At 42.5% G+C, this 25,152-nt stretch overlaps 1 protein-coding gene across 5 annotated transcripts in view; it reads left to right on the forward strand.

The window, feature by feature from the left end:
- The window catches only part of ZNF713 (zinc finger protein 713), a 55,228-nt gene that overhangs the window by 12,710 nt on the left and 17,366 nt on the right, over positions 1 to 25,152 (forward strand). Inside the window, exons 2-7 of one of the 5 annotated variants that reach the window (XM_028845737.2) lie at positions 6,459 to 6,587; positions 11,707 to 12,158; positions 12,717 to 12,791; positions 18,063 to 18,318; positions 21,848 to 21,974; positions 22,297 to 22,389. In XM_028845737.2, coding sequence (XP_028701570.2) covers positions 18,151 to 18,318; positions 21,848 to 21,974; positions 22,297 to 22,389 — 388 coding nt within the window. In that variant the 5' untranslated portion in view covers positions 6,459 to 6,587; positions 11,707 to 12,158; positions 12,717 to 12,791; positions 18,063 to 18,150. Of the gene's footprint in view, positions 1 to 6,458; positions 6,588 to 11,706; positions 12,159 to 12,704; positions 12,792 to 18,062; positions 18,319 to 21,847; positions 21,975 to 22,296; positions 22,390 to 25,152 lie in introns of those variants that run through there. The other 4 variants (XM_028845736.2, XM_015133441.3, XM_015133440.3 and 1 more) reach the window with 4 other exon arrangements.

The following is a 25,152-nucleotide window of genomic DNA, read 5'->3' on the forward strand; positions in this document are numbered from 1 at the left end:
ATAATCCAAGCACTTTGGGAGGCTGAGGTGGGTGGATCACGAGGTCAGGAGTTTGAGATCAGCCTGCCCAACATGGTGAAACCCCGTCTCTACTAAAAATACAAAAATTAACTGGGCATGGCAGCACATGTCAGTAATCCCTGCTACTCAGGAGGCTGAGGCAGGAGGATTGCTTGAACCTGGGAGGTGGAGGTTGCAGTGAGCCGAGATCAAACCACTGCACTCCAGCCTGGGCAACAGAGCGAGACTCTGTCTCAAAAAAAAAAAAAAAAAAAAAAAAAGGTCGGGCGCGGTGGCTCAAGCCTGTAATCCCAGCACTTTGGGAGGCCGAGACGGGCGGATCACGAGGTTAGGAGATCGAGACCATCCTGGCTAATACGGTGAAACCCCGTCTCTACTAAAAAAAAAAAAAAAATACAAAAAACTAGCCGGGCGAGGTGGCGGGCGCCTGTAGTCCCAGTTACTCGGGAGGCTGAGGCAGGAGAATGGCGCAAACCCGGGAGGCGGAGCTTGCAGTGAGCTGAGATCCGGCCACTGCACTCCAGCCTGGGTGACAAAGCGAGACTCTGTCTCAACAAAAAAAAAAAAAAAAAAAATGTGGTATATATACACAATGGAATATTATTCAGCCTTCAAAAAGAGGGAAATTATATTATTCGTGACAACATAGATGAACCTAGAGGACATTGTATTAAGTGAAATAAGCCAAGCACAGAAAAACAGAAACTGCATGATCTTACTTAAAACGTGGACTCTAAGAATGTTGAACTTGTATAGAGTGGAATGGTTGTTACTAGAATCTGGGGCTGTGTGGTAGGGGGCTAGAGAGATGTTGACCAAAGGGTACAAAGTTTCAGTGAGACAGAAGGTATAAGTTTTAGTGATCTGTTCCACAGAATGATGACTAAAATAATAAAATAACAATGCATTGTTTTCTTTTCTCTTTTCTTTTCTTTCCTTTTCTTTTCTTTTCTTTTCTTTCTTTTCTTTTCTTTTCTCTTCGAGATGGGGTTTCAACATGTTGCCCAGGCTGGTCTCAAACTCCTGAACTCAAGTGATCCGCCCACCTCGGCCTCCCAAAGTACTGGGATTACAGGCCTGAGCCACTGCGTCTGGCTGATAATGCGTTGTATATTTCAAAATTACTAAAATAGTAGATTTTAAATGTTTTCACCACAAATAATTGAAAAGTATGTGAGGTGACAGATATGATAATTGGCTATTCCACAATGTGTATTAGTCTGTTTTCATGCTGCTGATAAAGACATACCCAAGACTGGGCAATTTACAAAAGAAAGAGGTTTAATGGATTTACAGTTCCCAGTGACTGGGGAGGACTCACAATCATGGTGGAAGGCAAGGAGGAGCAAGTCACATCTTACATGGATGGCAGCAGGCAGATAGAGAGAGAGAGAGAGAGCGTGCTTATGCAGAGAAACTCTAGCTTGTAAAGCCATAAGATCTCATGAGACTTATTCACTATCATGAGAACAGTATGGAAAAGACCTGCCCCCATGATTCAGTTACCTCCCACTGGGTCCCTCCCACAACATGTGGGAATTCAAGATGAGATTTGGGTGAGGACACAGCCAAACCACATCAACAATGTAAATATATATTAATGCATCACATTGTACTCTATAAATATATACAATTACTATTTGTCAATTAGAAATTTTAAAAAATTTTAAAGTCACCAATGTCCAGTAGTTTAATCAATCTTGACTATATAATGCAACCTCCATAGAAACACTAAAAAAAAGGAGTCTGGAGAACTTCCAGATTGGTGAACACATACAGGGCTGGAGGTTGCCATGCCCAGAGAGGGCATGGAAGCTCTGCACCCACCAACCCTCCACCCCTTGCCCAATTTACCTCTTACATTTGGCTGCTCCTGAGTTAAGTGAACACAAGGGATTTAACCTTCATTAAACAGATCACATATTATGATTTCACTGCAGCCATGGTGCAGCTTATTAACTCTACAGAGCAAACCTTTGTATCACTCTCTAACACGTGACATGTAGTTTGCTGCATCAACTGACATGACAATTACGAATGTCAATATGACTGAGCACAGTGGCTCATGCCTATAATCCCAGCACTTTGGGAGGCCAAGGCAGGCAGATCACCTGAGGTCAGGAGTTCAATACCAGCCTGGTCAACATGGCAAAACCTCATCTCTACTAAAAATACAAAAATTAGCCAGGCTTGGTGACGCATGCCTGTAATCCTAGCTGCTCAGGAGACTGAGGCAGGAAAATCACTTGAACCTGGGAGGCAGAGGTTGCAGTGAGCTGAGGTTGCACCACTGCATTCCAGCCTGGGTGACAGAGTGAGACTCCATCTCAAAAAAATAAGAATAAAATAAGAATGTCAATATATAAAAAGGAATAGAAAGCTGATAGAATTTTACTCTTTTGCTAAAATACATTATATTGTATCTTTGAGATTATTCTAGTACAAAGTGTAATAAAACTAGGTGTTTATTAAACCATTTAAATCATTGGTAAGTATACAAGGGCACTGAAGCATTTAATAGACAAAGTAATGTTAATCTATTGGTTACTTGCTCCTGCATTGTCATGCTGTTATAATTTACTTCATCACCTTGCTATTTGATACATAGTGTGAATTTCTCTCGTCACCCCAACTATAGACAAATTTTCATCTTACTACACAATCAAAATGGCATTGATGGGAATGAACTCCAGAGCCTGGGCCTGAACAGGGAGGTGGGCTCTCAGGCTTGATGCTCAGGCATATAACCTATATCTCTCCATTTTTGCCCTATCTCTTAAATATATGTAACATCATAAAATGCTTTTCAATCTTTTTAAAAAGTGTCAAGCTCATGAAAGACAGCCTAAGAAACTATTACAGATTGGAGGAAACTAAGGAAAAATAAAACTGAATGCAGTGTGTATTCTAGATCAGAGAAAGAACATTAGTGGAGAAAGAACATTAGTGAAATGTGAATAATTTCAGTTAATAATGTTGTACCAGTAGCCGGGTGTGGTGGTGGGTTCCTGTAATCCCAGCTACTTGGAAGGCTGAGGCAGGAGAATCTCTTGAACCAGGGAGATGGAGATTACAGTGAGCCAAGACCGTGCTGTTGCATTCCAGCTTGGACAACAAGAGCAAAACTCTGTCTCAAAAAAAAAAAAATGTTCAAGTGTTAATTTCCTGGTTTTGCACATTATACTGTGGTTTTGTAAACTGTTAACATTAGGACAAGCAGAGTGAGTGGTATACAGGAACTCCACTATTTTGCAACTTTCCTGTAAGTCTAAAATGGGTTTAAAATTTAAAGTTTTTTAAAAATTAAAAAAAGAAAAGCAAACACCAGAATCCTTTCATTTACAAATGTAGCAAATATTTATTAAGTGCCTTTTATGTGCCAGGCACTGGACACTGAAAATATTAATAGAATTTAACCAGATAGACCAGGTTCCTACCATCATGGAGATTAACATAACACAATGGTGAGGTATAACGATGGGTTATTAGACAAATAATTACAGTGATTAAAAAAAAAATGCTACCCATGGCCAGGTGTGGTGGCTCACACCTGTAATCCTAGCACTTTGGGAGGCCAAGGTGGGAGAATCACTTGAGGTCAGGAGTTCAAGACCAGACTGACCAATATGGTGAAACCCCGTCTCTGCTAAAAATACAAAAATTAGCCAGGTGTGGCACACACCTGTAATCCCAGCTACTCAGGAGGCTGAGGCAGGAGAATCATTTGAACCTAGAGGCAGAGGTTGCAGTGAGCTGACACTGCGCCCCTGCACACCAGCCTGGGCAACTGGTGTGCCGGACTGTGTCTAAAAAAAAGAGAGAGGAAAAAAAATGCTACCTAGAAAAGGAAGATGTAAATGAGCAACCTCACCTGGTCTATGATGTCAAAATCTTCCCTGAGACCTGAAAAAGGAGTAGATGTTGTCATGGGGGTGGAGGGCGGGCGCATGGCACGTTTCAGCACCTAAAAGTGGGTCAGTGTGAATGAAGCCTCGAGCAAACAGGAGAGTGACTGCAGAGAGCAGGAAGCAGTCAGTCATAGGATTCTTTATGGCTTTCTACTCTAGCCTAAGAGTGGCAGGATGCCCTGAATAATTTTAAGTGTGGGACTGATACGATCAGGTTTTTGTCTTTTTAAGATCCCTGTAAGTCAACTACAGAGAAACAAGAGTAGATCTTAGGAAAACCTAAGAAGCAGCAACACGGAAAAGGCAGGCAAAGGAAAAGAGATTAGATCACAGCTCCCTGAGAGAGACGGTGAAAGTAAAGCAAGAGTCACCAGTCACCAGTATCAGATACTGTCTTGGAAGCAGTAATGAAGTCAGGCCAGGCCTGGTGGCTCACACCTGTAATCCCAGCACCAGGCCGAGGTGGGTGGATCACTTGAGCTAAGGAGTTTGAGACCAGCCTGGGCAACATGATGAAACCTCACCTCTACTAAAATTAGTCAGGTGTGGTAGCGTATACCTGTAGTCCCAGCTACTTGGGAGGCTGAAGTGGGAGGATGGCTTGGGTCCAGGAGGCAGAGGTTGAGGCAGAGGTTGCAGCGAGGTAAGATCACACCACTGCACCCTAGGTAGGACGACAGAACCAGACTCAAAGAGAGAAAGAGAGAGAGAGAGGGAGGGAGAGAGGGAGGGAGGGAGGGAGGGGAGAAAGAGAGAGAGAGAGAAAGAGAGAGAAAGAAAGAAGTAATGAGGTCCATTGCATGAACAACATAAAGGTTTTTGGTGGTCATAACCAGAGCAGTTTCAGCAGAGTACTAAGGGCAGAACAAAAGCCAGATTATAGAGAACTGAGAAATGGGCGATGAGGAAGTAGAGAAAGTATTGACAATTTTTTGAAGAGTTGTGACCTTGAAAAAAAGAAAGGATGGTAGTTGCAAAAGGGGTGTGTGGCCAGTGATAGTTTTTAATGTTGGAGACATTAAATTATTATTATTTTGAGACAGGGTCTCACTCTGTCACCCAGGCTGGAGTGCAGTGGCTTGATCTCTGCTCACTGCAATCTCCACCCACTCAGCTCAAGCATTTCTTGTGCCTCAGGCTCCTGAGTAGCTGGGATTACAGGCATGCACCACCATACCTGGCTAATTTTTATACTTTTAGTAGGGACGGGGTTTCACCATGTTGATCAGGCTGATCTTGAACTCCTGACCTCAATGATCCGCCCATCTCATCCTCCCAAAGTGCTGGATTACAGGTGTGAGGCACTGCGCTCAGCCTAATTTCTTTCCTTTTAAGCCACTCTTGTCTTCACTTCCTTCCCTATCCAGTCTAGATCCCACTGTCTAGTGCTTTCTAAGGTAACAAAGATTTCAGAAGGGGCATGACCTCCGAAGTGGGTGACTGAAGTAGAAAGATGGTGAAAAACATTGAGGTTGAAGAAGTCAAGGAAATGAAAGGCTCCAGTAGTTGTTCTGAACTCTGGCTTGGATCAAAATCACTTGTGGGGCATTTAAAAAATATGTAGATGGAAGATTTCACCTCTGCAGATTCTGACTTAAGAGCTCTTGGGTGGAACCTGGACGTCTATGTATTTACATCTGTGTATTTTAAAATCACTACAAGTGTGTCTAACGCACAGCTCAGACAGAACCACTGCACAGGCAGTGAGCTTCACTGGTATTCCTTAGGCATGGATTTTGGTATCCATGGGGGTTCTGGAACCAATGTAACAGATATAAAATACTAATTTAGCACACTTTGGGAAAACTACAATTAGGTAATCTCTGGAGCCCTCTTCAGTTTGTACTGAAAAGAAAAATGGATCAGTCTGAGCTGTTCTGCACCCTGGGTGCAGAACATCGCCCCACTGCACCCATGCAGGGCGCACTTGTTTAGAGTCATTTTGTTCCAGACTCACCCATTATCTTCACATTCCTGGAATTTATGATACAAAAACAATGTATAGCCAAACAATACCTTATGTGATTTTGATATAGATTTTTGGTAAACAACTCAGGAACTGCTCGTTATTTTCTTTTAAAAATCCACTTAGGGCCAGGCGCTGTGGCTCATGCCTGTAATCCCAGCACTTTGGGAGTCTGGGACAGGCGGATCACCAGGTCAGGAGTTCGAGACCATCCTGGCCAACATGATGAAACCCCGTCTCTACTAAAAATACAAAAATTAGCCAGGCGTGGTGGTGCATACCTGTAGTCCCTGCTATTCAGGAGGCTGAGGCAGAAAAATCGCTTGAACCTGGGAGGCAGAGGTTGCAGTGAGCCGAGATTGCACCACTGCATTCCAGCCTGGGCGACAGAGCGAGACTCCGTCTCAAAAAAAAAAGAAAAAAAAATCATTCACTTATAACTGCTGTTAAACAGAGTGTATTTTCATGGCATCTTGAATCTGTGCTCCCAAGTTGAAATCCTCAAGCTTGGCCCAAATAAGCTCTCCACTTAGATTAACTTTGCCTCAACTTCTTCCTTTTAGGTCAACATACCTGGTGTAAGGAGGCAGGATTGAGAGTGACTCTCACCCACCACTGGTGTTTCTCTTTGAAAGTGGCGCTTGGCACCAGCATGAACTGCCCGTCCTCAGCAGTCCCACCAGATATTTTTGGTAAGTTCTCCTGAATTCAGACCTCCCACTATTTGGGTGAAGTTGTAGACATTATTTGGGCTGTTTTTCAAATCTTCCCTTTTCCTTAAGAGTGAGGGCTTCGGTCTCTGTCTTTGGACAGGAGATTCAGGTCAAGATATCTGCAGAGAACTGCCTTTTTTTTTTTCTGTTTCTGTCACAGCAGAAAGTTCGGGTCAAAGTTTTTCTGCCTCTGCCTCGGGACAGGAGGTTAGCGTAAGGGACTGGCAGTGTGGCACCTATGGTCTCATTTTATAGAGCATGCTTTTAAGATTGCAGCTGTGTTTTATTTTTGGGGATTGGGGCTTGATTTTACATTTGTGACCATCACCAGCTGGGTTTGTGTATGACACTTATGGGGCGTCCTCTTGTAAATATCTAGGAAAGTGGACCCACCTAACACGGGGTGGTCATAAGCAGCAGTAGCCAAAACGGGATCCTTTGAAATGTAAAGTAATTCATTTGCATGCACAATTAGGGGGGAAAAGCTGGTTTTAGAACCAGACAACCTGAAGAGGAGACCTATTTTAGGTTTGTCCTGGCTGAAATCTGATAAGAGATTTGGAAAGACTTTTTATGTTAGAGCTCTGTGGTCAGAAATCAGCTTAATTAAAAGCCTATATTTAGGTTATCACGTTTTCTGGAGCAAGAAAGTCTTCTCCACTTTTTTTCTCTTTTAGATCCTGTTTCTGGGAATTTTTTAGCCAGCCCTTTTTAAATGTGTTCTCTCCCTGTTTGCTTCCTATGTTGGCATTTTTGCTGAGAAAAGTGTAAAACTTCATTGGTCTTTTTGAAAGCTTTTGTAGCAAGGAGCACTGTGGATGCATTGCATAGCCTGGTATTGTGGTGTTTCCTTCTTTTTGGGGACTGGGGATTAAATATAGAAGTGAGATTTTTGATTTTTAAATATCTAGGTGTACTGCCTTCCAGTTGTGCCTGCCTTTCATGTATTTAAATATTAGGCCCTGGAAACTGCAGATACTTTCTTTGTCCTGTGTTCATTAAAGGGCTTCATCCTGAAGTCAGTTCATTCATGTTTCTGCAGAAGATATGATTTCATTATTTTTTGTGGCTGTATGGTATTCCACGTGCAAGTTTGTTACATAGACATGTTGCGTAGCAATGAGGTCTGGGTTTCTGATGTACGCATCATTCCAGTAGTGAACATTGCACCTGGTAGGTAATCTTTCAACGCTAACCCCTGTCCCATCCTCCCTCCTTTTGGAGTCCCCAGTGTCTGTTGTTCCCCTCTGTATGTCCACAGGCACCCGTTGTTTAGCTCCTACTTACAAGTGAGAATGTGCAGTCTTTGATTTTGTGTTTCTGCGTTATTTCACCTAGGATAACGGCCTCCAGCTCCATCCATGTTGCTGCAAAAGGCATGATTTCACTCTTTTTTATGACTGCATAGTATTCCATGTTGTATGTATATTACATTTTCTTCATTGAATCATCCATTGATGGACACTGAGGTTGATTCCATGACTTTGCTGTTGTGAATGGTGCTGTGATAAACATACAAGTACAGGTGTCTTTTTTTATATAATAATTTATTTATATTTGGATAGGTACCCAATAGTGGGATTGCTGGGTTGAATGGTAATTCTATTTTTAGTTCTTTGAGAAATCTCTGTGCTGTTTTTCATTGAGGTTATACTAATTTACATTCCCACCAGAGCGTGTACATGTTCCCACTTCTCTCCATCCTCACCAACACCTTTTTTTTTTTTTTGAGACAGAGTCTCGCAATGTCGCCAAGGCTGGAGTACAGTGTTGCAGTCTCAGCTCACTGCAACGTCCATCTCCCAGGTTCAAGCAATTCTCCTGTCTCAGCCTCCTGAATAGCTGGGATTACAGGCATGCGCCGCCATGCCTGGCTAATTTTTGTATTTTTTGTAGAGACAGGGTTTCACCATGTTGGTCAGGCTGGTCTCGAACTCCTGACCTCATGATCCACCTGCCTTGGCCTCCCAAAGTGCTAGAATTACAGGCGTGAGCCACCATGCCCGGCCAACATCTGTTGTTTTTTGGCTTTTTAATCATAGCCATTCTGAATGGTGTGAGATGGTATCTCCTTGTGGTTTGAATTTGCATTTTGCTGTTGATGAGTGATGTTAAGCATTGTTTCATATGTTTGTTGGCTGCTTGTATGTCCCACTTTTTGATGCGTTTTTTTTTTTTTTTCTTGTTGAGTTTCTTGTAGATTCTGGATATTAGTCCTTTGTCAGATGCATGGTTTGCAAATGTTTTCTCCTGTTGTTTATTGTGTTGAAAATTTCTTTTGCAGTGCAGAAGCTTCTTAATTTAAGTCCCAGTTCTTTATCTTTGCTTTTGTTGCGTTTGCTTTTGAGGTCTTAGTCATAAATTCTTTGCCTACGCCAATGTCCAGAAGAGTTTTTCCTAGGTTTTCTTCCAGGTTTCTTATAATTTCAGGTCTTATGCTTAGGTCTTAATGTAATACATCTTGAGTTAATTTTTGTAGACGGTAAAAGATAGGGGTCCTGGCTGGCGTGATGGCTCATGCCTGTAATCCCAGCATTTTGGGAGGCTGAGGCGGGTAGATCACAAGGTCAGGAGATCGAGACTATCCTGGCCAACATGGTGAAACCCTGTCTCTACTAAAAAATACAAAAAAATTAGCTGGGCATGGTGGCATGTGCCTGTAATCCCACTTACTTGGGAGGCTGAGGCAGGAGAAATCGTTTGAACCAGGGAGTCGGAGGTTGCAGTGAGCCGAGATCACGCCACTGCACTCCAGCCTGGTCAACAGAGCAAGACCCCGTCTTAAAAAAAAAAAAAAAAAAAGATAGGGGTCCAGTATCATTCTTCTACATGTGGATATCCGAGTTTTCCCTCACCATTTATTGAATAGGATGTCCTTTCCCCATGTATATTTTTGTTAACTTTGTCAAAGACCAGTTGATTGTAGGTACGTGGCTTTACTTATGGATTATCTATTCTTTTCTGTTGATCTGTGTGTCTGTTTTTGTACCAGTACCGTGCTACTTTGTTTACTGTAGCCTTGTAGTATAATTTGAAGTCACATAATGTGATGCCTCTAACTTTGTTCTTTTTGCTTAGGATTGCTTTGATTATTCAGGTTCTTTTTTGGTTCCCTATGAATTTTAGGATTGTTTTTTCTAATTCTGTGAAAAATGACATTGGTAATTTGATAGGAATTGTGTTGAATCTGTAGATTGCTTTGAACAGTGTGGCCATTTTAATGATATTGATTCTTCAAATCCATGAGCATAGAATGTTTTTCATTTGTTTGTGTCATCTACCATTTCTTTCATCAGTGTTTGGTAATTCTCCTTATAGAGATCTTTCACAACTTTGGTTAAATGTATTCCTAGGTAATTTTGTGTGGCTATTGTAAATGGGATTGCCTTCTTGGTTTGGTTCTCAGCTTGAACGTTATAAGTCTATTGAAATATTACTGATTTTTTTACATTAATTTTTTTCTTATTTTTGAATATATATATGTATGTGTGTATATATGTGTATGTATTTTTTTAAACAGAGACAGGGTGTCATCATGTTGCCCAAGCTGGTCTTGAACTCCCAGGCTCAAGCTATCCTCCCACCTCAGCCTCCCAAAATGCTGGGATTATAGGCATGAGCCACTGTACACTAATTTGTATCTTGAAACTTCTACTGAAGTCATTTATCAAATCTTTAGGGTTTTCTAGGTATAAGATCATGTCATCAGCAAACAGAGATCATTTAACTTACTCTTTTCCAGTGTGAATGTCCTTTCTTTCTTTCTCTTGCCTGATAGCTGTGGCCAGGACTTCCATTACTATGTTGAATAGGAGTGGTGAGAATTTGCATCCTTGTTTTGTTCCAGTTCTTTGGGGAATGCTTTCAACTTTTCCCCATTCAATATGATGTTGGCTGTGGGTTTGTCATATATGGCTTTTATTATTTTGAGGTATGTTCCTTTGATGCCTGGTTTGTTGAGGGTTTTTTAGTTTTGTTTTTGTTTTTTAAGACAGGGTCTTACTCTGTCGCCCAGGCTTCCGTACAGTGGCATGATCTTGGCTCACTGCAACCTCTGCCTCCCAGGCTCAAGCAATCCTCCCACCTCCGCCTCCCAAGTAGCTGGGACTACAGGTGCAAGCCACCACACCCAGCTAATTTTTGTATTTTTTGTAGAGACAGGGCCTCATCGTGTTGCCCTAGCTGGTCTCAAACTTCTGGCCTCACGTGATCTGCCTGCCTCGGCCTCCCAAAGTACTGGGATTACAGGCTTGAACCGCCACGCCTGGCTCCACTGTGCCCCAGATTCTACCCGTGGGTTCTCTGACAGGTTCCAGCACTCTTCCCTCGGCCTTCTCCTTCAGCCATAGTCATTCTCACCTGTAACTTTTGTTCTTTCTACAGACAACTGGCTCTGCCATCTCTAGTCGCCTATCTTGGGGGAAAACCCGTCTGCTTCTCCTGACTGTGGGGCTTCTTCCAAGCTTATGCTTGGGGAATGAAGAACCTATTTCTTAAAGTGCTTTTAAATCACTCCTGAAAGGTCTGCCTCTTAATGAAGGGGTTTTGAAATGTTAGATTCCTGCCATGCTTGGGCCATGAAAGGCTGCCTCATCTCACAGGACCATTTCACTGGAACTGCAGTTTTCTGTTTTAAAAAATTGCTCCTCAGAATGGCCTCTTTCTTTATTTCCGTCACTCAACATTTTAAAATAGATTTCTCAGGTCAACCTTTGTGAACAGAAAAAGAATGATTCCTTCATGATTATTAGCAAATAATACAATCTTACTCTGTTGTTGAAACATGTGATTTTCCATCTTTCTAAAGAAAACAGTCACTGTTTCTCAAGGCAGGGAGCATGTGTTCTCTGTTCTGGAAAAGGTTAGGAAAAAGGACTGAGGCTGAATTTGTTGTCATTGACACATGTACACATCTCTGCCTTTTGTAATGTGTGAATCTGAGAAATTCTAAAAGTGCTTTTTGATTAAAGAATGCCACACCTAACTGTGCTCTGTCTGTGTGAAGAATAGTTTGTATGTCTCTTTACAGACTCTGTAAGCCCCTAGGTGGCTGAGACTGCTGGATTTCTTCTGCTGACCCTGGTGCATCTCATTACAGGTCTTCAACCCAAAATTCTATCTTATAAGATCCCTGCCAGGATGCAGATTTGAATACCATAGTGAAGTCTGTACATGAGGAAGTGATGCCTTTAGGGAGGGGAAAAAACGGTAATAACAACCTTCAAGAGCCCCTACATCTCAACTCGGCATAAACAAGGCAAGATTCTGAGAGTGGCCACCCCTGGAAGCAGAAATCATTCTTGTGGCTATCCATTGGCTCCTGAGGCTCTCATCAGAGATGGGGCACCTTTAGTACCAGGGAGTGGCTGTTCCCCATAAGGTACTGGAAATCAACTTTCAAGAGCAGCCCCAGCTGCTGAAGCTACTGGTCCTGGTGCGTCTCCTGACTGTCATGTAGAAGATAGCAGAGCTTTGGCGACTTTACAACATAGGAACTGCAGAGAGGTGTAATCCCAGTGGAAGACTGAATCCAGAGACTCAAAAAGGAAGGTAAACATGTGGAAAATGAGAATAGTGACATCTCCTTTGTATATTGGAAGGATCACCTTAGGGGAGAGGAGAGGCAGATCTCTGGAGTGTTCGCTTTGGGGTAAATTCATTCCTTGTGGGGGTAAAGAGTAAGAATGGGCCCTCACCCATGACCTCTCCATCGCCTCATCCTACTAGTTCTCATGTACACTTAGAGTCACTTGGAGACTTTACAATTTAAAATGCTGTTGCTCAGACCCACCCTAGATCAATTAAATCCAAATCTCTGAGTGTAGGGCTTCTTTTCAAGTTGCCACCAGTATTTAGCCAGGGTTGAAAGCCCCTGAGCTCCCCTATGCCACAACAAGAGGAGTTGCACCCCAGAAGAGAGACAGTTCTGCATCGAATTCCCCAATGTCATAGAGAAGTAGAGACGTCACAGCCTTTAGGCTTATGTCTTAGAGGGCTTCTCAGTACTGTCTGCCATACCTACACAAAGCAGAATCTCCCAGATTAAATTTAGCCTTCGTGTCGTGTATTAACAAGATGCTTCTCTTTTTCTTGGTTATGCCTTCTCAGAATGCTGTTTTTTCTCAGGAGGGGAACATGGAGGAGAAAGAAATGAATGATGGCTCACAGATGGTGAGATCCCAGGTAAGTTCGGTTTTCCTCTCCTCTGAAATGCCATTGCAGTTCTCAGAATGTGGGCACTGTTACCTTTTCACTTCTCAGAAGTGCTGCGTCCCAAAAATCCAGAGCCCAGGAGATTCATGTGACAAATGATACACTCTCCACAGCACGTTTTCCATTCACCTGTGTAGCTCTTTCTAGCTCTTCCCTCCTTCCAGCATTTTCACCAGACTCAATTTCATGGATTTGTGCCTGTGCTGGACATTGTGAAGAAAACAAAAGAAAACAATGGACTGTCTTTTAATCATCCTTAAATAGCTCACTAAAATTTAAACAATGCTTGCATTCTCTCTGTAAACACAGTGACTGATGCCCAGGCCCCTAGGACTGCTTGGAGCTAATGGGATTAATAAGTATGCCTGAGGGTAACATCAATCACAAATTAATGTTTCTCAAGCCTCTGTTGTATCTCTTCCAAAACCTATTTAAGTCTGTTATGATTCCTCTTTTTTTTTTTTTTTTTTTTTTGAGACAAAGTCTCACTCTGTTGCCCAGGCTAGAGTGCAGTGGCGCGATCTCGGCTCACTGCAACCTCCGCCTCCTGGGTTTAAATCATTCTCCTGCCTCAGCCTCCCAAGTAGCTGGGACTACAGGCACCCACCACTATGCCCAGCTAATTTTTGTATTTTTAGTAGAGATGGGCTTTCAGTGAGTTAGCCAGGATGGTCTCAATCTCCTGACCTCGTTATCCACCCACCTCGGCCTCCCAAAGAGCTGGGGTTACAGACGTGAGCCACCACGCCCGGCCTAAGTCTGTTATGATTCTATAATCTGATTGGGTATTATATAAACTGATGAGTACGAGTGCAACAAGAATTGTTTCTATGAAAATTAGTCTGATGCTTTGGAAGGAGTTGATAAATGCTGTCACTTTTGAAAAATTGCTTTCAAATTAGGTGTTAGCAATACTACATCACTGAAGAAAAATCATAAAACTCTCAGATTCCTCCACAAATATCATTTCCCATGTGTCAGTTGCTTATTCCAACTTCATGAAACAGAAACTGTTTCTTTATAGGTATGAGTACCCAGTCTTTAAAATCACTCATAGAAAAGGCTTAGCTGACTGTGTGCAGTGGCTCATGCCTGTAATCCCAGCACTTTCGGAGCCCGAGGCAGGCAGATCACAAGGTCAGGAGTTCCACGAGCAGCCTAATATGGTGAAACCCCATCTCTACTAAAAATACAAAAATTAGCCAGGCATGGTGGTGAGTGCCTGTCGTCCCAGCTACTCAGGAGGCTGAGGCAGGAGAACCGCTTGAACCCGGGAGGCAGAGGTTGCAGTGAGCTGAGATCATGCCACTGCACTCCAGTCTGGGCAACAGAGCAAGACTCCATCCCAAAAAAAAAAAAAAAATAGGCTTAGTTTTATTTTCAAAGATGAGAAAATGAATGCACATTTATATGTTTTAAATTAAAATAAAATGTTTAAGATCTATTTTATGGATCTCTAATTTAGCCATCTTTTTAAATTAACACATCAGACACCAGTCTCAATTGCTTCAGATAGGATTTCTATCATTCCAATAATATGTGATATCATTATTCTCATGTAGCCAATAAACTCATTGAAGGGGATTTTTTTGGTTTGTTTTTTGTTTTTTGTAGAGACAAGCTTTCACTATGTTGCCCAAGCTGCTCTTAAACTCCTGGGCTCAAGCCATCCTCCCACCTCTCCCTGCTGAAGTGCTGGGATTGCAGGTGTGAGGCGCCACACGCAGCATGTTGGGGCTTGTTAAAACCCACATCATACAACTAATACTCAAAAATGCATAATGTTGGATGCTGCTGTGAATGCAAAAGAAAACAAATACAACAGGTGCTGGGAGAAGGGAGAAGTCTGATTGAGACTGTAGGGATGAGGGAAGACTTCATGAAAAAGGCAGAGTTTGAATTTGTGCCAATACCAGCAGGTAGGGTTTGGAGATTAGAGAAAATGGGGTACCATTGCAGACAGGAAATAAAACTTGAGCGAGAGCAGGGACAATAAGGAGACTGCCAGCTAGAGCTGAGCTTTTATTTGGTGTATATTAGTGCTTTGGGGTCTTTGGGTTTCAAGGGATAGATTCATTTGGTTTATTCTTTTTTTTTTTTTTTTTTTTGAGACAGAGACTTACTGTGTCACCCAGGCTGGAGTGCAGTGGCACAATCTTGGCTCACTGCAACCTCCACCTCCCAGGTTCAAGTGATTCTCCTGCCTCAGCCTCCCAAGTAGCTGGGATTACAGGCACGCGCCACCACGCCCAGCTAATTTTTGTGTTTTAGTAGAGATGGGGTTTCGCCATGTTGACCAGGCTGGTCCACCCACCTCAGCCTCCCAAAGTATTGGGATTACAGGCATGAGCCACCGCACCTGGCCCATTTGGTTTATTCTTAATTAACTGTAAGACTCCCCAAAGACAAGAATAGAAAGACATTTAGAACTAAGGTGGCATGTCTGCTTTTCCACATTCTAGCCCAAGGAGTTAGTTTTAATTTTCTGGAACCATTTATTATGTTTAGAAGGAAGATGATTCATTCACTCAATAAATATTTTTTGAGCAGCTAGTATGTGACAGAAATTTTTTTTCTTTTCCTTTTTTCTTCTTATGGTCTACTGGTCATTTCATATGTGACAAAAATTACGCTTTTTAGCAGCTAGACATCACTGAGAAAAATAGACCTGACCCCAAATCCATGGAGCTTATTGAAAGACATTTAGCAACTATACTAATAAATTGCAAAAGAGATGTTTTTTAAACAAAATGAAAACAAGGTGCTATGAATACACATTAGGGAATCAGGGAAAAACTGTGGGGAAGTGAAATTTAAGATGAGAAAGAAAAGATACATAGAACCTACAAAAAGTAAGTGGAAAAGAGCATTTTGGACATATGCTAAAAATCACCTGCAAAAAACATGGGTATATTTGAGAAATTAAAAGAAGGCCACTGTGGTTGGCGTGGAAGGAGGGAGAGAATGACTTGAAGTGAGCTTGGAGAGGTGAGCAGGGCTTAAATACACAAAGCCTGTGGCCATGAAAACAGGTCTGACTTTTACTCTGAGTGCAGTGGAAAGCCTTTGGGGGAATTTAAGCAGAAAGATAACATAATAAGTAATCCAGTTCTACATTAAAAATCATCCTGGTACTATATATCTTAACTGAATTTGTGAGAGGCAGAAGTTGAAAGGGGAAAAACCAGTTAAGCTACTGTAGCATTTTCAATGATAGAAAATAGTGTAGTCATTGGAGGAAAGGAGGGAGATTTGAGTGCTTTCCTTTAGAAACAGCAGAGGTTAGCTAAGGGGTAAAAACAAAGGAAGAAAAAAGATGACTTCTAAGAATGGAACCCAGGAAATGGCACCATTGGTAATGGTAAATCAGATCATGTCATTCCTCTGCTCAAAGCACATGGCTCCCATTTCACTCAGAGTAAAACCCAAAGTCCTTATGATGGCCTAAACAGTCCTGTAGAATCTGGCCCTGTTACCTGTCGAATTTCATCATTTACTTTTCTTCCCCTTACTTCATTCTGGCCATCCTGGCCTCATTCTTCTTCCTTAAACGTGGCCGTGGGGCCTTTGCACTGTTAACCTGTCAAGCTTCTTTCTCAAATGTCATCTCTGCAGTGCCATCTTTCCTGACCACCCTATTTAAATGTGTAACTGCCCCACACCCACATTCTCGAACCGTTACCCTACTTTACTTTTATCTTCCGACATACTATATAATTTACCCAGTTATGCTGTTTGTTGTCTACTTTCTTTTCTAGAATATAAGTTTCATAAAGGCAGGGAGTTTTTGTCTCTTTTGTTCACTAGTGCATCCCAAGCACCATGCCTGGCATATATATAGGAAGCACTGAATAACCATTCATTAAACACATAGGGAATTTAGCATATGATAAAGGTAACATCTCAAACCGGTGATAAAAAGCTGCTTTGTTCAATAATTGATGTTGGGATTTCTGGGGAAACATCTGGAAAAAGATAAAGTTGGATCTCTACCTCATACTTTACATCAGAACAGTCTTCAAATGTATCAAAGATTTAAATATGAAAAATGAAACCACAAAAAGTTATGCAAGAAAAAAATGGGAGAATTCCTTTATAACTTTCACCAGAAAAACTTTCTAATTACAACTGAGAATCCAGAAGCCATAATTAAAAACACCGAAAGCATCCGGGTTCAATGGCTCGTGTCTGTAATCCCAGCACTTTGGGAGGCCGAGGCGGACGGATCACAAGGTCAGGAGATCAAGACCATCCTGGCTAACACAGTGAAACCCCTTCTCTACTAAAAATACAAAAAATTAGGCGTGGTGGCAGGTGCCTGTAGTCCCAGCTACTCGGGAGGCTGAGGCAGGAGAATGGCGTGAACCCGGGAGGCGGAGTTTGCAGTGAGCCGAGATCACACCACTGCATTCCAGCCTGGGTGACAGAGTGAGACTCCGTCTTACAAAAAAAAAAAAAAAAAAAAAAAGCATCTGCATGGAAAAAAATTTAAAAACTATAAGCAAAGTAAAAATACATGTCAAATTGAAAAAAATATTTTGCCACTCAAATTACAGTAGTCTAATCTTTCTAATATATAAAATACTTCTCTAAATCAGCAAGAGATTAGGAGTCCAACAGAAAAAGATACAAAAGGCCAGGGACAGTGGCTCATGCCTGTAATCCCAGCACTTTGGGAGGCTGAGGTGGGCTGATCACTTGAGGTCAGGAGTTTGAGACAAGTCTGACTAACATGGTGAAACTTCATAAAAATTAGCTGGGGACTAATGGTGGTGTGTGCGCCTGTAGTCTCAGCTACACAGTAGGCTGAGGTCAGAGGATACTTGAGCCCAGGAGGTGAAGGTTGCAGTGAGCCGTGTTTGTACCACTGCACTCCAGGCTGGGTGACAGTGAGACCCTGTCTCAAAAAAAAAAAGAAAAAATTTTGTAAAAAGACAGTTTACAGCAAATAAAATTCAAATGGATCTTAAACACTGGAAAAGTGTTCATCTGTACTGAAAACAAGAGGAAATTTGTATTAAAACTAGAGAAAGCTGGATATTTTATCATCAGGCTTGATATTTGCCATGAGTTTCATATTTTCCACAAGTGTAACATATTCTGTTAGCAAAGCTGTGGGGAAACAGACACCTTACACTGCTGGTGTGAATGTGACCGATTGCATTTTCAGAAAAATGGCCAAAATACCTCCCATCCCAAATGCTTTCTTTGCAAGTGACTTTGACACTCATCCCATTATAGATATGGAGGTCTGTGTGCCCTCCATTGGATCTCAGCAAGGCTGTGACTGGAAGATGCAAAGCTTTGTGACTTTCAAGGCAGATCATAAATGGCAGTAAGACTTCTACCTCATTCTGTTGGGATGTTTACTCTAAACCCGGCCACCTTGTCAGGAGGAAACCCGGACAGCCCATGGAAAAGCCCATATGGAGAGAAGCCAAGGCCTACAGCCCTAGCTGAGCTCCCAGCTGAAAGCCAGCACCAATTTGCCAGCCTTGTGAGTAAGCCATCTTGAAAGTGAATCCTCCAATCCCAGTCAAACCTTCCCACCTTCTCCTGCCCAAATTGCAGATTTATGAGTAAAGTAAATGATACTTGCTATTTTAATCCCCCAAGTTTTGGGATGGTTTGGTATGCAGCAAGATAATTGTTAGGGATTTTAGTACCTGAAAGTGGAGTGCTGCAAAAACAAAAACCTAAACCATAGGGCACTAGCTTTGGAACTGAGCACTGGGCAGAAGGTAGAAAACGAGTGAGGGCCTTTGTCAAAACTAAAAGGATAGTAAGGAGAATGTTATTAGAAGCTGGAGGATAGAAGACCCTCGAAGAAGAAATGTTGGATAACATTGTTACCTTCAGGAACAAGGAAAATAGAGGCCAGGCATGGTGGCTCACGCCTGTCATCCCAGCACTTTGAGAGGCTAAGGCAGGTGGATCACTTGAGGTCAGGAGTTTGAGACTAGCCTGGCCGACACGGTGAAACCCCGTCTTTACTAAAAATACAAAAATTAGCTGGGCATGGTGGCTTGCACCTGTAATCCCAGCTACTCGGGAGGCTGAGACAGGAGAATCACCTGAACCCGGGAGGCAGAGGTTGCAGTGAACCAAGATTGCACCACTGCACTCTAGCCTGGATGACAGAGAGAAACTCTGCCTCAAAAAAAAAAAAAAAAAAAAAAGGAAAATAGAGAATATAGTTAATGAACTCAGTGATCTACCAAGGAGATTCTCAAGTAGAAGACTGAAAGTGCCAACTGGCAGTTTCTGGCTGCCTAAAGTAAAATGTGAGGGAAAAAGATAAACTCAATGAAGAACTAGTAAATATAAGTGAACAATGAACTTCTGAGTTTGAAAAGAAAACTTTCTCATTCACATCTGTCCAAGCAGCAAATAATAACCAAATTCAGAAAGGGATTCACACCAAAGGTGGACTATAATACCCTGTGTCACAACTTCAGAAGGATCCAGGGCAGTGCCTCAGAGGACCTGTCCTCTCTTAAACACAAGGTTTCTAAGAATGGTTAAGGTGACGTGCCACTGCAGTCTCACAGGGAACCCAAAGGAGAGAATGGCTGATCTCAAAGAGATTTATGGGTGTGGTATTTGTATTGTAGTATAGCTGGATTATAAATTGGTAAACACTCCAGTTTGGTTTTTCTTTTGTTTTGTTTTGTTTTATTTTGTTTTTTTGAGATGGAATCTTGCTCTGTTGCCCAGGCTAGAGTGCAGTGGCTCGATCTTGGCTCACTACAACCTCCACCTCCCAAGTTCAAGCAATTCTCCTGCCCCAGCCTCCCAAGTAGGAGGGACTATAGGTGTGTGCCACCATGCCTGGCCAATTTTTTAAAAAATTTTTTACACTTTTATTGAAGTAAAGGAACATACAAAAATACACATACTATAAGTGTTAAAAACTCAATTATCACCAAGTGAATTCATCCATGCAATCTTAATCCAGATCAAGAAACAGAACATTACCAGTATCCCAGAAGATCCTTCTGTGTGTTCCCTCTTCAAATGTATTATTATTATTTTTTAATTATAGTTAATTATACTTTAAGTTCTGGGATATGTGTACAGGATGTGCAAGTTTGTTACACGGGTACACATACTATGAACAGCACTCATATAAAACAGCAACCTTAACTGATAAATGATGTGTGTTCTGACTGCTCCACCATCCGGCTGTTCCTCCATCGCCCTCTCCCCCAGCTTCCCTATTCCCTGAGACACAGCAATATTGAAATTAGGCCAAGTAATAACCCTACAATGGCCTCTGAGCATTCAAGTGAAAGGAAGAGAATCGCATTCTTCACTAAAAGGAACTAGGGATTTTTTGCCAGTTATGGATGAGCAAAGAAAGTGGTTTCTTGAGATGGAATCTACTCCTGGTGAAGATGCTTTGAACATTGTTGGAATGACAGTCAAAAGCTGAAAATGATTAAGATTAATGAGAAGAGCGTGTCAAATGTATTTGAAATAGGCCAAAAGCTTGGCCTCTTGGGCCAAACAGCCAAGTCATGTGTACAAAGGAAAAGCTATTGAAGAAAAATAAAATTGCTACTCCAGTGAACATGTGAATGATAAGAAAGCAAAACAGCTGTGTTGCAGATATGGAGAAAGTTTTAATGGATTGGATAGAAGATCAAACCAGCCACAACATTCCCTTAAGCCAAAGCCTAATCCAGAACAAGGCTCTACCTCTCTTCAATTCTCTGAAGGCTGAAAGAGGTGAGGAAGCTGCAGAAGAAAAGTTGGAAGCTATAAGAGGTTTAAGGAAAGAAGCTGTCTCAGTAACATAAAAGTGCTAAGTGAAGCAGCAAGTGCTGATATTGTAGCTGCGGCAAGTTATCCAGAAGACCTAGCTAGGATCACTGATGAAGGTGGCTATACTAAACAACAGAGTTTCAGTGCAGATGAAATAGCCCTATATTGGAAGAAGATGCCATCTAGGACTTTATTTATTTATTCATTCCTTTTGTTTATTAGTAGAGACGGGGTTTCACTGTGTTGGCTAGGCTGGTCTCGAACTCCTGACCTCAAGTGATCCTCCTGCCTGTGCCTCCCATAGTGCTGGGATTACAGGCATGAGCCACCGTGCCCAGCCCGATCTAGGATTTTAATAGCTAGAAGGAGAAGTCAATGCATGGCTTCAAAAGACAGGCTGAGTCTTTTGTTAAGGGATAATGCACCTGGTGACTTTAAGATGGAGCCAATGTTCATACTATTCTAAAAATCCTAGGTTCCTTAAGAATTATGCTAAGTCTGCTTTGCCTGTGCGCTAGAAATGGATCAGCAAAGCCTGCATGACAGCAAATCTGTTTACTGCATGGTTTACTGAATATTTTAAACCCACTGTTAAGAACCACTGCTCAGGGAAAAAAAAAAAAAAATCCCTTTAAAAATTACTGCTCATTGACAATGCACCTGGTTACCCAGGAGCTCTACTGGAGATGTACAAGAAGACTAACGCTGTTTTCATGCCCACTAACACACCAGGCATTCTGCAACCCACAGATCAAGGAGTAATTTTGACTTTCAAGTCTTTTTGTTTGTTTGTTTTTGAGATGGAGTCTTGCTCTGTCGCCCAGGCTGGAGGGCAGTGGCGTGATCCCAGCTCACTGCAAGCCCCACCTCCCTGGTTTATGCCATTCTTCTGCCTCAGCCTCCTAAGTAGCTGGGATTACAGGCACCTGCCTCCACGCCCAGCTAACTTTTTGTATTTTTTTTTTTTTTTTTTTTTTTTTTTTAGTAGAGATGGGGTTTCACCATGTTCTCCAGGATGGTCTCGATCTCCTGGCCTCGTGATCCGCCCGCCTCGGCCTCCCAAAGTGCTGGGATTACAGGTGTGAGCCACCGTGCCCGGCCCTAATTTTTTTAAAAGGAAAGTTTGACTTGAATGACTCAGAGTCCTGAAGACTATCAGCACAACGGCTTAGATATCCTGGTGCTACACTTTCACCCTCTCCCCGAGGGTCCCTGTAAGAACCATTTTTGCCTGAGCAGGGATGTGCTTGATGTTTCAGGAATCACTGACGTTTCAGGACGTGGCCGTGGACTTCACCAAAGAGGAGTGGGACCAGCTGTACCCTGCCCAAAAGAACCTCTATCGAGACGTGATGCTGGAGAACTACAGGAATCTGGTTGCACTGGGTGAGGATGGCATCCCTGTGAAACTGGAAGCCATTCACGTGGGTTTATTTCCTGAACTAGTGGAAGCCTCCAAAGCTTTTGTGAATATAGTTTGGGCTGGGACAGAAGAACACTAAGCAGTTTTGGAGTCAGAGACCTTTGTTTTCTGCTCTTTCTCCTCTGATGGAACGTCTTGATTGAGTTTGAGATGGGTAGCTTTATTTTGCTGCCTCTGAAGTCTCCCCTCCAGAGGCTCTAAAGACTGAAGAAGTTGGGAATGTGTCTGAGAGAGAATTTTGTTCCCAGTACAAACTCCTAAGATGTATGTTACTCCCATGAATAGGGTATCAGCTTTATAAGCCAGAGGTAATCGCGCAGTTGGAGCTAGAGGAAGAGTGGGTGATAGAAAGAGACAGCCTGCTGGACACTCATCCAGGTAAGTGCACGCTCTTGGGCACTGCTGCTTAATAAGGGAAAACAGCCACTTCTGAACCACTCAGTGGAGTGCTCCAAAAATCTCCCCTGGGATTTAAGGAATACTAAGCCTTTTGAAAAGAATCAGTTCATATTTGATATTTTTCTGAAGTTGAAATGGCTGCCTTATTTTTTCTCATTGAACAGATAATATATACTTATTGTTTTAAAAATGCACACAAAACAGAGGTTATTTTGAAGGTATCCATTTAAACACCCATAAATACCTTGATATTGCAAGTATCCACACAGCACTTTCTTCATTTTTTTTTTGATATTGCAGATATCCACACAGCACTTTCTTCATATTTTTTATTTACACATCCCCTCTCAGTATTCTTTAAATCTTTCTTTTCCATGAGAGGTGATCCGAGAAGAAATTTTTTAAAAAGCTTTCTTTTCCATGTCAAAAATCTTCTGCCATTTTAATCTATTTTTCATCTTTTCTTTTTCCTTTTATCATTAAACTCTTGACACTTGTCTACAACCCACAGCCTAATTTCTAATTCTCTTGCTCTCCTTTGTGATACTACCCCGATTCCTACCTCTGCTACTAACATTGTTTTCTTGGAGATTACCACTAATTTCCTTCCAGTCAAATCGAGTGGCTACAAAGCCAGTTAGAATTGTGTTGACTTTCCCTTCTTGAAATGTTCTTCCACCCTGGCTTGTGATGCACACGATTCGTGTCTCCAGCCTCTCTCCGTATCTCCCCCTGCCCCTTTTCTGCATTTTCTTCCTCCTTATTCTCCTAAAGATATGTATCCCTATGGACTGGCTGTTCCACTCTGCAGTAAAGTGCTTTTAAGTAGCCCTTTTGTATCATTTTTCCATTTCTCCATTTCTAGTCCCAGTATTTTGTCCACATTCTCCTGTCAGAATTGAGATTATGGCTGGGCGCGGTGGCTCATGCCTGTAATCCTAGCACTTTGGGAGGCCTAGGCAGATGGATCACCTGAGGTCAGGAGTACGAGACCAGCCTGGCCAACATGGTGAAACCCACTCTCTACTAAAAATACAAAAAATTAGCCGGGCGTGGTGGCCTCGCCTGTAGGCCCAGCTACTCAGGAGACTGAGGCAAGAGAATTGCTTAAACCTGGAAGCGGAGGTTGCAGTGAGCCAAGATCATGCCACTGCACTCCAGCCTGGGTAGCAGAGCAGGTCTCTATCTCAAAAATAAAAAACAATTTAGATTATATTTTTGTTTATTAGTGTCATGCTGTCATTTTACTTAAATATTTCTTTTTTTGTTTTTTTTTTCCTGAGATGGAGTCTCGCTCTGTCGCCCGGGGTGGAGTGCAGTGGCGCGATATTGGCTCATTGCAAGCTCCACTTTCTGGGTTCACGCCATTCTCCTGCCTCAGCCTCCTGAGTAGCTGGGACTACAGGCGCCGGCCACCACACCCAGCTAATTTTTTGTATTTTTAGTAGAGACGGGGTTTCACCATGTTAGCCAGGATGATCTCGATCTCCTGACCTCGTGATCCGCCCACCTCGGCCTCCCAAAGTGCTGGGATTACAGGCGTGAGCCACCGTGCCCAGCCTACTTAAATATTTCAAAACCTGGATCTGTTGGCTTTATAATGTCTTCTTTAAATCATTCCCTTAAATACGGAATTTCTTGACCCAAAAAAAAAAAAAAAAAATCCCAACCACCTTAGTTTCTTATTGCTGGCATACCACCTACAATGTTCTGCTTGACTGTTTTAACAAGGAGTGGACTGCTGACTGTACACCAGATGCTGAGTTAGGTAGTTTCTACTCTGGTCCATGACACCAGGTGAACCTACCCCATCTCTGTGAGTTCCCACTCTGGCTCTTTGCTCTGGTATCTGGCTTCATCATTTGGACTTGGTTTTCTGTCATTCAAACTCTTTGGCTTTTTCAAGTTGACTTTGACTTGGCTGTCCTTCTTGCTTTTAATGCTCTAAGTGATCTTAGGTAGAAAACCTTGTTCCTGGCTGGGCACAGTGGCTCACGCCTGTAATCCCAACACTTTGGGAGGCCGAGGCGGGCAGATCACGAGGTCAAGAGATTGAGACCATCCTGGCCAACATGGTGAAACCTTGTCTCTACTAAAAATACAAAAATTAGCTGGGCGTGGTGTCATGTGCCGGTAGTCCCAGCTACTTAGGAGGCCAAGGCAAGATAATCGCTTAAACCCAGGAGGCAGAGGTTGCAGTGAGCCGAGATCGCACCACTGCCCTCCAGCCTGGCAACAGAGTGAGACTCTATCTCACAAAAAAAAAAAGAAAAAGAAAAGAAAACCTTGTTCCTGTTTCAGCCTCCCTGAGATCTCTCAGCCCCACTGAACCAGAATTTTCACCTAACCAGTGCTCACATTCCATGAATAGAACTGGTAATTAACACATTTTGTCAAGAAGCCCGGGCACCTTCCCTGACAATGCTGGGACATATTTCTACAGCCTTCCACATCCCCAAACCTGCGGAGTAGGAAACTAAGGGAACAAATTAGAGAACTCCCTTTTCAGGTAAATTTCCAGGGCGGGGCTATTCCTTCCCCCAGGCACATATGCTGTCATCGGTAGGACCCACACTATCTCCTATTGTGTCCCTCTCCACAGACCCCCAACTCGAAAAAATAATTGCTAACTTAGGAAAACTTCCAGATTTTGGCCAGGCGCAGTGGCTCATGGCTATAATCCCAGCACTTTGGGAGGCTGAGACGGACCATCACTTGAGATCAGGAGTTCAAGACAAGCCT

Source organism: Macaca mulatta, chromosome 3, assembly GCF_049350105.2.
Source record: "Macaca mulatta isolate MMU2019108-1 chromosome 3, T2T-MMU8v2.0, whole genome shotgun sequence".
Lineage (NCBI taxonomy): Eukaryota > Metazoa > Chordata > Mammalia > Primates > Cercopithecidae > Macaca > Macaca mulatta.